Here is a 13,737-nt window from a genome sequence, read left to right as displayed (position 1 = left end):
AGTGCGGTCAATGACGTCATGACGGCTCCGGTCTCTAATGGCTGAACAACAACAACTGTCGGCGAGTGACAAACTTTCGCAAACTTCTTCGGAGACAAAAGAAAGTTGGATATAGCGCATTGTTTCGGTTGTATAACAGTATAGGGACGTTTGTCTGTTTTACTTATCATTACAAATGTGGAATTACTGATGGATTCCAGATATGACATACCGCGGAGGGCCGCCGGTGGCGGCGGGGGCTCCGCGAACTCGTCCCCCGCTCTGGGGGCCCAGTCGCGCCGCAGGAAGATGCCTCCCAGACCCGCTGATTTCAAACTTCAAATTATCATTATTGGCTCCCGGGGTGTTGGTAAAACCAGTATTATGGAGAGATTCACCGATGACACTTTCTGCGAAGCTTGCAAGTCGACCGTAGGTGAGGACATGAGGCGTTTACACGACTTGTTTTTGTCAACTTTTTATTGACAGCATGTAGCAGGGCTCTGTCTACTTACTGGAGGAAAGAGACTTAAACTGCCACGCGCAGGACGTTATTAACATATTTTCGTCTAATTAACGGTGTAATGGGAGTGAATAGCGGTGACACTACTGGTTGCTGCTAGCTAACTTAAGCTAACGGTGACAACAACTCTGCCCTAGCTAACAAAACTACCTTAGCTGTTGAACTATGTAGCAATGAAGCCATTAAACAAGCACGCGTTTGAAGCTTGGGTTAATGATTTGCGGGGTTGTTGCATTATTAGGCTGTTAATGGGGATGTCTAGCAGGGAGTTTAGAGCCAAATATAGTAAGAAAGAGAGTTGGTAACTTGTTACTTGGATAGCATCTGCAGCTGTCGTGTAATTAGTTAATTTAATTTGCTGCTGGTGAGCCTGTTTAGTTTATTTAAATGAGAGTATAACTTGTCCCATCAAGTGCTGTCATTGAATGCCATCTGCATTTCTGAGCAGCTGTTTTTTCATAATCTTATATTAATAGCTGACACATTACATATTTCTACTTACAAATTGGCTATCTTGTATTGATAATAAGAGTACCTTGTGACCAATTGCTGTGCCATGATCATAGATGCTGCCTAAAATACACAAAGTCCTTCATACTATATGTGGAATTGGGTAAACAGTCCTGTGACCAAAACAACAGTCAGCCATAGTGTCCAATCCTAAAATAGTTACACACAAGTAGCTGCTATGGCAGAGCTCCATTTTGTGCCCTGTCATTCCTGTGACACAGCTCCTCACTAATCTTGTGTTTTGATCACGGAGTTTGTGGAGGGAATAGTTTGACTGTCTCTCAAGTCTGGCTGAAAATGTTTTTTTCTCATCTCAAATTTTCTTTGTTGTCTTAGAGGACCACTATAGTGGTGCACAGATTTTTAAAAGTGTGACACAGATATAACTACCTGCAAGAACAACACAGGAAATGCTTGTGCTTGTATGTGTCCACATGTGTTTTTCTGATTCTCCTCATAGGAGTTGACTTCAAAATCAAGACAGTAGAGCTGAGAGGAAAGAAGATCAGACTACAGATATGGTAAGTAATTGGACAGAGTGGTGCATGGTGAATTTCCTGTGTCTGTTCTGTCATCCTGCAGGCTGCTCTAACAAAAACTACTGGTGGCTTACATGTCAGCTTTGTAGGAGATGCATGTGCAAATAAGATTTCCAAATCACACGCTATCACATGTTTTGGACTGCCAAAACATGTGTTTTCAACCACTGACATGCCATGAGATATTTTTTATTCAAAGTCCCATATTAAAAACATGTGCCTCGAGAGTAAATATAACTTTTAACTTGATGTGAAGCAGCACATGATTATACACCATGTTGTTGTTTAAAGTTTGCGATCAAGTTATTATTGGTAATCAGGTTCTGTTGTACACACATATATGAAAACTGGAAACACTCAGAAAACACACATAATAATTGAAAAATAATATTTTTTACATAGTTGATCAAATCCCATATGATTCCTCCTCTGATTTCAAGGTTAAACTGCACTTGATTCTAATACAGTTAAATGTTTAAAAGTAAAATCAGGTCAGAGAGGCAAAACACTTTGCTAGGGTTGCAGAGGCAATATTCAGACCCCAGCAGTAGCACCTAAGTTGCAACTCGGTTGCGCATTTCAACCAGTGGAATTATTAATGGTGTTTGCAAGTGAGCAGCCAGCCACCGTTACTTGTTCATCAGGACAACACGAACCTCTGTATACAATATGCCCTCTTGATGAGGCTGCTTGCTGGTGGTTAAAAAATAAATGGCAGGGCTAACATTACCATATTTATATGCGTACATCTAATTTAGCATATTTACTTAGTATTTTTGTAAACTACAGTGTACACTAAAAACAATCTTTGCTTTTCTGTCTGCACTAATCTGACTTGCCTGCAGAATTGGTTGTCATAGTCCAAAGTCAGCTGTAACCCCCTTAACTGATTATTTTTAAAGTACTAATAAGTGGTTGTAATTTTGATTTCATTTTATTTTATTGTCAGATTTCTCTGAACATTGTCTTGCTATAATACAAATAACAAGATACACCAAGAAAAAAACCAACTTATGCTACAATACCCTCATCCTTCAGTTAGTCATTCATGTTTAATACAGTACATGTCAGTGAATAGTCAGTTGTATAGCAACTGGCCACCGAGACATTCAGTGTTATTGTAGTTTGATAATCAGACTGAACAGCCAATTTTCTTAGTTATTCTGATATATTTAATTGTTCTAAGAATCAGAGATGTGGACATGGATTCAGATATCTTGAATAGACCACCAGTGACAGGGATGACGTTATTTCAGTGGTTTGATTCTATTAGGACTCCACTTGTGTCTTGTGACTTTAACTAGACTTAATTACATTTTGAAAACATCTAGTGTTTTTGTCCAGCCATAGGAAAAACTGATTAACATGCCACCAGTTAAAGTTAGGAAATATTTGGTACTGATGTGACTGCATTGATTGTGTGCGACAGTGTTGGGCTAAAGCGGGGAAACGCCATCACTTATTTCACTAACCCGCCTGTCCTGTTCACTAACGCCCCATCCACCCTCTCATCTCTACATCACATCTACCCTTTACCACCTCCCGTTTTATCCCCGTTCCTTCGCCCACTCTGCGACCTGTCCCTTCAAGAGGGCCATCCTCAGTGTGTCTTGTCTGTCACATTGAACTGCTTACATCAAGCTCCATCACTGTCACACCCGGCCTCACCTAACCCTGCCATTGTGCTGCTGTGTCTCTGTCCGCTCTTCTGCTCATAAGCCTGACTGTGACTCACAATGGGAACAGGGAGAGACTGGCTGGCTGAAGGTACAGTAACACTGCACTCTGAGCGCAGCTCTATGTGCATTATCATGCTGCTAACCCTGACTCAGATGATCAGCTGAATCATAATGTAACCTAAAATAAATCCAAAATGCAGTAGATTTAGTTTGGTTTAATGTCAAGTGCCTGTACTTCTTATTGATCAACCTGTAATAGCTGTTACTGCTCATTTTCATTTTGTGTTAATGGAAACATTTTTAGCATTTATAAGCAGCCTAAAGTATTTAATAAATGGTAATAGTAAACACACATAATGTAGCTTTAAGCAGATGTAAAGACATTTGAAAGTGTTATTAATGTGCAGTATTTTCAACCATGATAACGTCTCTTCTGTAGACACATTTGGCATTTTAACAACAGTTTTTCACTATATTGTCTTTAATTATCTGTTTATATACCAGCCTCCACTTGTGCATGTCCATAGGAGGAGTTTTAGTTGTTGCCAAATACATTAATGAACATGTGCTTACTTTATAGATTGTTCAACACTAATTATGAAATGTTTATATACTGCTTATAAATTCTAAATAGGAGGGGCTGTTAAACTAAAGTGTTAGAGTTAGCAATCATTTCCTGACTGTACATTGAATGTCATCTTTTTCTCTAATTGTAGACGTCTCATTTTGGAACAAAAGTCTTCAGATGCCCTTTTTTATTTTAGCTAGATACTAGATGATAATGTGTATACCAGATATAACCCACATGAAATGGAATTTAGTATTTTCAAATTAATGATGTACATACTAACTAAAATAATCTGAAACACTTTGAATAATGTAAAATGTACAAAACTGATTCTTTCTCCCATTCTCCCAGTAAAAGAACACTTCACCCACAGAATAACTATTATAACATATCAGTTATGCACCTGGTTTTATGTTGAATTAGCAAAAATAAACTGTTTTTCTTGCATGCCTCCAATATGAACGAAGAATCCAAAAACTGAGAAAATTTGTGATGAATTGAAGTAATTGAGAACCATGTTTAACAAAAGCAAAACCACATCAAAACATCCATTTACAAACTTTCAGACAACTCGTGCAGTACAATCCAAGTCTCATTTATTCAGTCATATTGCTCAGTACTACCCAAACACGTGCATTTCCACTGAAATGTTAAAATATAAAACATTTTAGCCTTCGAGTGGTGCACCCTGAATGTGCCTTAGCTCCTTAGTTCTGCCTTAGTTCTGCTTGAGCATAGTTCAGACGCACACGCGTTCCCAGATACACTACTCGGCCATGCGTGAGACTGCACTGATGGGTTATAGATGTTTGGGAAGTACTGAGCATATGATACCTGTATTATATTGCAGGACGTGTGCGAGAGGTTGTAAAAAGCAGTAAAAAAAAAAAAGTAGTAAATGTTAGTTTTGCTGTTAAACGCAGTCACCGTTTTCTGTAGTTCATGAAGAATGTTAGCGTTTTTTGGATTCTCTGTTTACTGGAGGCATGTGAGAGTAACACAGATTTCTTTACATATTCAACCCAAACATGCACTGAGTAACTGATATACAAACTGTTTTGGAGGTGAAGTATTCCTTTAATTAATGAAAAATACCTTTGGTCAAATTGATCAGCTGTTTGGTATTCAGTGAAGTCGTGGTGATCCTGAACTGACTGCACAGACTTTTAATTGTGCTGGGATTCATTCATGTCATCCAGGGACACTGCTGGCCAGGAGAGATTCAACAGCATCACATCAGCCTACTACAGAGGCGCCAAGGGAATAGTGCTAGTGTATGACATCACAAAGCAGGAGACCTTTGACGATCTGCCCAAATGGATGAAAATGATAGACAAGGTAAACAAACTCTCAGACTACTGGACTTAGATGGAATGTGTCCTTTCTTTGTCGTCTCTGGATGTATTCTGCTTATAATAGAAAGATCTTGGATTCTGTCATGCATCTGGCTCTTAAAATACTTAAATAAAAATTAAATCCAATAACATTGCCAGTCATACCTCCACTGATATTGACCTTCAATTCTTTCTTTGTCTTTCATCTCACTGGCAGTGGCAGCAGTTACATGAGTTAGAGGTGTTTTTCAAGGTGTCACTTTGTAGAAGCACTTTAATATGGCCTGACGGATACTGGATTTTTGTGACCAATAGAGATATGGATATTTGGGAGTTTAAAAATGTGACTTTTATTTGCATATTCCACAACATAAATATACATTTTTAATAATGTTCCCTTTATTTTTCTAACACTTGTGACAAGTAAATGTACTGAGAAGGACATTTTACAGTTGAAAATAAACTCATTAGTTATATCTGGTGTACAAACTGTAGAATTGTGATACTCAAAACATATCTGGCATTTCGGTTTGTCAATTCCTCGTTATTTATTGGTTGACATACACCAAAAAATTATAGCTAATATTGACCAGTATATTTGTCTGGTCAGTTGATTGGTTTGGCTTTCAAATGGTAGAACTTTCTGTCCCAAGTGGCTTGAATTTCTCCTTTTTTTACGGGGCTGGTGCATGTATGTTAACATAAATTTTCATTATTCATTACAACGCCCACCTTAGCATCATGCTAATAGATCAAACAATGGAGCATATTATGACCTCAGAGTCCTTTCATATTTATATTGCTGTCACTGTATCATAATAGGTAAATTCACCAGAATTTAACTTATATGTTATGAATGACGTTGCCAAATCACACTGCATAAAATTGTGACAAATACATGTGTAAGAAAATGTTTAGTTTTAAGCATTACAACCTCAGTGTGTCATTTTTGTGAAGTTCCCCTTTAGTTGTTGCTTGTCGAGGTTGCTTTTGAGTTTGCTGAACACATTTTATTGTCGTAATGTGGTTTGACTTTTGTGACATGTGGGGCTGAACGTGTCCTGACGGGTCTCCTCTCTTCTTTCTGTTTTGTGTCAGTACGCCTCAGAGGAAGCAGAGCTTCTGCTGGTCGGAAACAAGCTGGACTGTGAGTCTGATCGTGTCATCTCCAGACAGCAGGGAGAGAGGGTGAGTTCAACACACAAACGCTCCCATTCACCATCATATGACCAAACCACTTTTCTTTTCTTTTTTTATTATAAATTTTAGATGAAATTATCTAAAAGAATATGTGGGATTACAAACAAGGGATGTTTTAATATGTGTTATGAGCAGAACATCTTGAGAAAGTCCAGTCACAAATGAAAGCAGGGGGAGAAAATAATGTAGAACAGATAGATGCTTTCAATATGCCAGTGACTTGTTTGAACATATGGACTTTGTTTGCTTGAAACACACTGACAACACTGATGCCCTCCTTCAGAAACTGACATTAAGTGTAGCATTGCAGCATGCTTGTCCAAAAATTCCATTAACTCTTGAATGTAGACTTTGTCATGAAGATTCCAGTTGTGTTGTTCAGCTTGATTTCTGCTCCTGTGAAATAATTCAGTTGTTCTTTGAGCTGATTTGACTCTATTTGTGTTGCAGTTTTCTTCTCGAATAAGTGGAATGCGCTTCTGCGAAGCTAGTGCCAAGGATAACTTTAACGTCGATGAGATCTTCCTGAAGCTTGTGGATGACATTCTTAGCAAGGTAAAGCCTGACCAAAAATCTGATGACAATGAATAAGTCTGATAAAAGCATAACATTTAATAAGCATTTCTTTAAGTAAGGATTTGGTTAGTAAGGAATTGTGACAAAATACATGCAAAATATATGTAGTTTTTAAGTACTTCCTGCTGGACAAACTATGTCGTTTATTTGATATGGACATTACAGTAGCATCAGAATAGGAACATACATTTCTGCACAAGAGACAGATGCACTGTGTTTGTTTGTATGTAGCTAAACGCTACTTTGCAACACCTGCTCACAGAAGACTTTATAAAAAAAATGAAAATAGAACAAAGAAAAGAAAATACACCCACAAATCTATAAACAAAATGCAGGTGTCTCTACTCTGGTAGAGTGAGAACAATGTTTCTCTGTTAGCCATGATGTGATACCTCTATTAAACAATTAAAATTGTCTTGCATTTTCGACTCCGTTGGTAGACACTTCCTTTAGACAGACTGTCCAAATTAGGTTTTGTGTAATGCAATGCAACTGTTAACGTTAATCGAGGCCCATGTGTTGCCTCTCCTGGTGTCCTGGCGCCTTGTCACAAATGAATGGCGACACTGTTTTTAAATTACTGCAACAGTAATGTAATACATTTTATTTATAGAGTGCTTTGCATGGTACTCAAAGACACTTTACATTAGTTAAAGACGATCATAAAAAAGTCTATAATAAAATCCACACAACATCATTCACACATTAAAAGCCTTCTTGAAAAGATGTGTTTTGATCAGTGATTTGAACCCGGAGAGGTAAGTGTAGTCTCGAATGTGCTTGGTCCTGAGTGGTGGAGTCAGGAGGTTGGCATCAGAGGAGTGCTTGGAGGGCTTATGGAGGGCTCTGTAAGTCAGGAGAAGGGCTTTGAATTGGATGTGTTGTGGCACAGGGAGCCAGTGGAGGTTCTGAAGGACAGGGGTGATGTGATCGCAGGAGCGGGAATGGGTGAGCAGACGGGCAGCGAGTTCTGGATGTATTTGAGTTTAATTAGGAGGTTGAATGGTGTACCATAAAGAGTGCTGGTACAGTAGTCAATTCTGGATGTGATGAAGGCATGGATGAATTGTGCTGCAGTTTATTGTCACTTATGAGCTGACATATGTGCTGATAGTTAAGCTGATTTCAGCCGATAATATCAGCTGACTGGTTTATCGGTTGAGCTTTTGTTAACAGTGCCTTTAGTATTTCTGGAAACAGAATGTCTGCTCTGTCTGTAGTCCAGTTGTGTAATTATATCCAAATGACAAGTCAATACAATACTGTCCTAATCCAACTAAATTCAACACGTTCTGCCAGCATTGTTGTCATCAGAAGGTTATTACAGTAAAAATACACTTCTCTTAATTAACCATTCTTTGTACAGACATTTCTTTGTGACTCTTGTTCAGCCTAAATGATAAACTATGTTAGAGACCCCATTCAGAAAGCTTTCTCACCCTGTTCATCATTTTTAGAATATTTCTTTTCAGAGTGTTTTTCTGTTTCAAAAACCTTCTGCAGTCACAGGAATATTATCAAGATGCTGTGCTCCTTCTAGCTTGGTCCCTTGACATACGTGACTGTGGATATCAATGTGGGAACACCGCCTAAAATACTCACTGAATTAACCCTGTTTCCTGACTTGTCCTTTTCTTCCTGATACCACAGATGCCTCTGGAAGTTCCCAACAATGAGCTTTCCAACAGCGTCCTGTCTCTGCAGCCTGAACCGGAAGTGCCTCCGGAGTTGCCGCCTCCCCGCATGCGCTGTTGCTGAGAGTCAGAGTGGTCCCCCATCCTAAACACACACACACGGACACAGACACACATGCATACAGACACACACACTCATGCAGAGTACCAATCTAGCCACCAGGGGGCAGCAAACAGCAGCAGTTTGGAATTACTGACTGCTGATGTAAGATGCATGGACTCTCTCAACAGCCAGTATTATCTTCCCCTGTCTCTTCTCCTGTTTCGTAACTGTACACTATGACATGAACTACACTAACACTTAGGCCTGGTGAATCTCCCACTTTCTACCACCCCTTCTGTCTACACTTGACCCAGACTACCTCATTCCTTGGACCGTTAGGCTAGCTGTGCCCCACAGGTGCCTTCGAGGTAGAGAGCCCTCTGGTAGCAGTTGCACATTTCACATGGAGGGTGATTACTGAGGGCCTTACAGCTTCCTGTTTTCTTTTAAAGAGTAGTCATCACACATACTGTACACTAAGTTTGACATTGTCTGAGGGTCTGGTATCTCTGCATTCTCTAGCTTGCAGAAAAGGGATAACAATATCTTACGTCTCTTCGACTTAGTTAAAATTCTGGATCTAGGTACAGTAGTTTTATATTAATAGATATTATTACCAAGTGACGAGTTGACTTGAGGTAAACAAAAGCACATGGTGTAAATATGGTGTGCTGCTGTAATGACTGGACAAGGTGCAGGGTTTTTGCGGCTGGCAGTAGGTGGTTGCGTGGTGGTGGATCATATCAGTTTTTATTCCTTTGCCTTAAAGTGTTAAAGCGTTTGGAACGGCTCGTTTCACGTTTGTATAAATTGTAATGTTTTGCACTACAATCCATCTTACCTAGTTAAGCTGACATGCAGAAAACAGAAAGTACACGACTTGTAGTTTAGCGAGGATCGATGTTGCCTCGGTAGTGGCCGCTCTAAACTCCTCCACAAAAGTGGGAAGGAGACGCAAGGAAAGATGGGTAGTGTAGTCTTTGAGGGATTGGTGTTTTCACAGGGGCATTTTCCATGTGTGTTACTGGCTTTTTAAAGGAAGTAGAGACAGTGAGTAGCTAGTGCACACACACACACATGGTTTTAGCCTTTGTTTTTGTTACTAATATTGCAAAGTGTTTTTTGTTTTTCCTCTGAATTCAGATACAGCTTAGAGAAGATTTTTTTGACGTTCCCTTTCGGGATTGAAAGCGCAGGAAGGTTTGTTTAGTATTTGAAGGACTCAGGAAACTTTGATCGGCTCGTATCTGCTCATTCTGACGGGCTTTTATCGCAGACTTGATTTGAGTTTCATAACAAATTTAGAAATCTTCTTATAAATTCTGCTTGAAGGGGATGTTTGCATTTTATCTGAGGAGGTGATCAGTTTTTAATGAAATGATTGGGCAGTTTGTTACAGACCAGTATGGGTGTATCACATCACTTGTACATTTCCAAAAAAAAAGGCAATGCATGTTAAGCCCTCCTGTGTTCAGAGACATTAACAGTTGTTTAATTCTTCCGTCTTTTTTGTTAAATTAATGCAATATTGTAGCACTGTGAGTGTCTCTGTTTTGTTTTTACGTGTCAAAGTCTGAGGGTGAGGAAGGACGAGCCCGTTCAAAGGACCTGATTTTAAAACGACCTGAACTGACTTACTGTTGGTTAATTTTATTTTTTTTTGTTGAAGTTTAATGTTAAAGTCGAGCTTCTATGGACTTAAACTGGCACATTATGTATTCTAACAAATGAAGAGTTTCATACCAAAACAATAAAATGGAAGAACTTTGCCGATAAAACAGTTACTGACACCCAAGCACACACTGCAATAAGATTACCAGCCAGCAAACAACCATACAAATGATCTGCAACGTCACAAATGTTATCACTTACATTTTGACATGACAGACTTCTTTTGATATTGTTTTGTTGAATGAAACCTTTCATTTGTCCCCTCCCCCCTGACTTTTAGCATTTGGCACTAACCCTGTGGTCTTTGTTTAATTAATAGCCAAGCCTTATACTACTCAGTGTTTTAAAGATACATTTTAAGAAATGCTTTTATTTGAAATGTGTATCCTTTAAAGATGGAAGACTGTACTTTGTATTAAACCTGTTATAAGTCTTTGAACAGTTTTGGCATGTCTAAAGCGGATTTGTGGTATTTATAACTTGTGGCATTCTTGAACTAATTAAATGCAATTAAAGATATCTATATTTATTACCAGATTATGGTCTTGATTTTTTTCTGTGACTGTGTCTTCCCAAAACTAGGATGTGTGGCATCCCAGGGGTCTTTGAGTTGATTCTAGGAATACATAAACTATCATTTCCTCGATTGCAGCTGCCTTTCTTTCACCTCAGATCAAAGATGCTGCAGAAGTGATGTTTGCAGTACAGATATTATGTCTTAGATTGGTGTCTGAGATATAAAACCATTGATCAGAGGATCTGATTTAGAGATATTGAGTACAAGCTTTCCCACAGGAAACGGTGAGTATTGGTTCCTCCTGAATCCATCTCTGCATCTCGCGTGAAGGTGTTTAATAGCCAATAGAGTGTGTGTCATTAGGGCATGCGCACCAAAGCGTGTCAGACCTGGTCCCGCCTGGTCCCAGAGAAAACAAGGGGTGTGCTTGGGTGCTAGTGAGGCAGCAGCGCATGCGCCCCGCAGAAAATCACGGGCGTCGAGGCTCACACCGCAGCGATTGCAGATCTTACATGTCAGATAGGAAGGAGTGGGAAGGGGGTACGAGACACGGGGGCCTGAACACTTACAGCCCGGGTGTAACAGAGGGATGGAGACCCGATGTGCAGAGGAAGAAGAGGGCCGATGTGACTCCGACTGACTCCTTTCTTTCTAACTTAAGCCTTACGAGCCCTGCCTGCAGATGCAACCTGTCTGTCATCCCATCCGTCCCAGTAATCCTTTTTCTATTGCAGCGTTTCCTCCAAGGAGGCTACAGGCAGAGGGGACTACAATGACAACCTGGTGAATGCAGACGAGATGGAGTAAAACATCAAGCACAGCGCATGATGCGCATCCCCAGCCCGACAAGGAAGAAGGTAGAGCAACCTGGCTGTTTTTCTGGTGTCGCATGTCAGAGATTTTCCGCGGTGCTGTGGATTGATCGTTTCCTTCATCGCCCTCCTGCTGCCGGTGTCGGTGTATAATGGAGAGCTCCAATGGCTCTGGCAGCGACACCAAACCGCAGAACCACCAGTTGGAGAAGAAGAGACTGAACCGAGCGCCTTCCCCGGCTAGACCTTTCCTCAAGGATGTGCACAGCCGCTCCACCAAGCCACCTGCCATCGTACCCAAATCCCCCAAACTCAATAAGCAGCAGCAGCAGCCTGCCTCAGTGCCCTTGGCCCATCCGAACCGCAGCTCCAGACGCAACACAACTGGGGGAAAAGAGAAACCAGCCACGGCAAAAAGTAACACCAAGTCTTCTATTGCGAAAAAGCCCACCAAGGCGCCCCAGCATGCAGCAGCCGAGCCCAAAGCCGCCAGCATCAAACTGGACAGCACCAGCAGTCCGATCCTCGCCAAAGGCAAGAAGGGGAAACTAGCCACGGGGTCCCCGGGCCCTCTCAGCCATGGATCCCCGATCCGGGTACCGACCGGAGCGCCTCTCAGCCGGGTCAGCCAGACCGACAGCAGCTCAGACCTCTCAGACTGCCCGTCAGAGCCGCTGTCGGACGAGCAGAGGCTGGCACCGGCCGCTAGTAGCGACGCCGAGTCCGGTACCGGCTCCAGTGACCGGGATCAGGTGGGAGGCGATAATCCGCTGCGGGCAGAAGCGACCGGAGCGGCTGCTGCTGCTGCTCCGTTGCGCACAACCGACGCTTCCACCGCCAAGGGAAGCATGTCTCAGGCTCAGACCGCTCCGGGGGCGCACGGAGAGAAACACAAGCAGGAGAAACCCTCATCAGGCGCACAATTCAGACTGCCAGGCACCAAGGATATAACTGAGGAGGACCTGCTGCGGGAGGTGGAAGATCTGAGATCGGAAAACGACTACCTCAAGGTATGGCGATGTTATCTCAACAAGTTACAGGGCAGGCAAACGTGGCTGCAATGCTTATTTGTTTTGCATTGCACTTTATATGTCCACCAAATTCAAAATCCACATGTAAAAAGACAGTATTGTGCAGGCTCAGTTAATCTCTACTCCAGAGGCAGCTGTTACCAAAACTGTTCCTTTACAGGACAGTCTGGGGTTCAATCCCCACCATCACCTGTTTTAAACATGCTTGAGCAACTCCCACCTGCTCACTAATTTAAAGCATAATCTAAATGTATGAATTATTGAAAAACTAGACACATCTCCTTTAAAGCCCAGCTGTCACCCCCATGATGTTCCTCTGTCGACTCTCCATCCATCATGTTGTCTTTTTACCCTTCCCAGGCTTCTCTGTGGCTTTGACCTTTATTGATGGGAGTTTTATTGATAAAGCTTTACCCTGCTGTGCCCTTGGACTTTCTTTCTTTTTAATATTGTTGCTGTCAAGTTAAAAAGTCTATTCAGACAGAAAGACTCCACATTTTACTCCCCCATCATGTTGCATCTGGGACACTGAGAGTAGCATCATCTCCATGTAATGATGTGCACAGGGATGCACCGTAGTTTTTTAATCAGTTGTTTGTTTGCCAGCCTTTCATCATTGTTTTTTTACATATTGCATGGAGATCCTGCTTGGAGATTTCATGCAGGATCCCCCTCCCCCCCTCTTACTTTAAGTAGGCTATCCCCCATAAGTTGGGGAGGGGAGGCAAACAGATAATGCGGCAAACAATCTTGCAGTTTGTTTTTTTTCAGATGGGAGATGGGTTTATTTGCATGTTACTCTGAGTATTATTTCAAACTTGATCACGCATGTCTGTGTCTCTCTCTCTGGCTCAGTGCAAACACAAGAGAGTTAATCAGCTTTACTGGCTCTGGCTGTAATGGCTTTATCCCACAGGACTTGATAACAGTCAGATGTCCCATGTGTGTGGGGTTCAAACGCCCTCCTGCCTGGCTGTCAATCTGCCAGCTGGGACTCTGAGGTGAACTCGTCTCGTCCCCCCCCCCCCCCCCCCCCCCCCCCCCAAAGATCTGGGAGTCCC

At 41.5% G+C, this 13,737-nt stretch overlaps 2 protein-coding genes across 7 annotated transcripts in view; both read left to right on the top strand.

Moving 5' to 3' along the window:
- Window positions 1-10,845, top strand: rab12 (RAB12, member RAS oncogene family). The gene is made up of 6 exons (XM_050074428.1): window positions 1-415; window positions 1,473-1,533; window positions 4,998-5,136; window positions 6,231-6,320; window positions 6,783-6,887; window positions 8,559-10,845. Exons 1-6 carry the CDS (start codon window positions 190-192, stop codon window positions 8,664-8,666), a joined length of 729 nt encoding a protein of 242 aa, XP_049930385.1. The 5' UTR covers window positions 1-189; the 3' UTR covers window positions 8,667-10,845.
- A 132-nt stretch (window positions 10,846-10,977) lies between these two features.
- The window catches only part of LOC126408758 (microtubule cross-linking factor 1), a 96,172-nt gene continuing 93,412 nt past the window's right edge, over window positions 10,978-13,737 (top strand). For 5 of the 6 annotated variants that reach the window (XR_007571951.1, XM_050074424.1, XM_050074423.1 and 2 more), the window contains exon 1: window positions 10,978-12,655. Coding sequence is in view for 5 of the 6 variants with exons in the window: in XM_050074424.1 (XP_049930381.1) it covers window positions 11,798-12,655 (858 nt within the window). In the remaining variant the exon portion in view is untranslated. The remainder of the gene's footprint in view (window positions 12,656-13,737) is intronic. The other variant, XM_050074421.1, reaches the window with a different exon arrangement.

Source organism: Epinephelus moara, chromosome 21 (genome assembly GCF_006386435.1).
Source record: "Epinephelus moara isolate mb chromosome 21, YSFRI_EMoa_1.0, whole genome shotgun sequence".
NCBI lineage: Eukaryota > Metazoa > Chordata > Actinopteri > Perciformes > Serranidae > Epinephelus > Epinephelus moara.
Note: the sequence above shows the minus strand (reverse complement) of the source record. Positions and strands in the feature narration are given on the sequence as shown.

Coding starts and splice junctions, on each gene's coding strand:
- rab12 (XM_050074428.1), top strand. CDS start 190: ATGGATTCCAGATATGACATACCGCGGAGGGCCGCCGGTGGCGGCGGG. Junction 5,137..6,230: donor GGATGAAAATGATAGACAAG/GTAAACAAACTC, acceptor GTTTTGTGTCAG/TACGCCTCAGAGGAAGCAGA. Junction 6,888..8,558: donor TGGATGACATTCTTAGCAAG/GTAAAGCCTGAC, acceptor CTGATACCACAG/ATGCCTCTGGAAGTTCCCAA.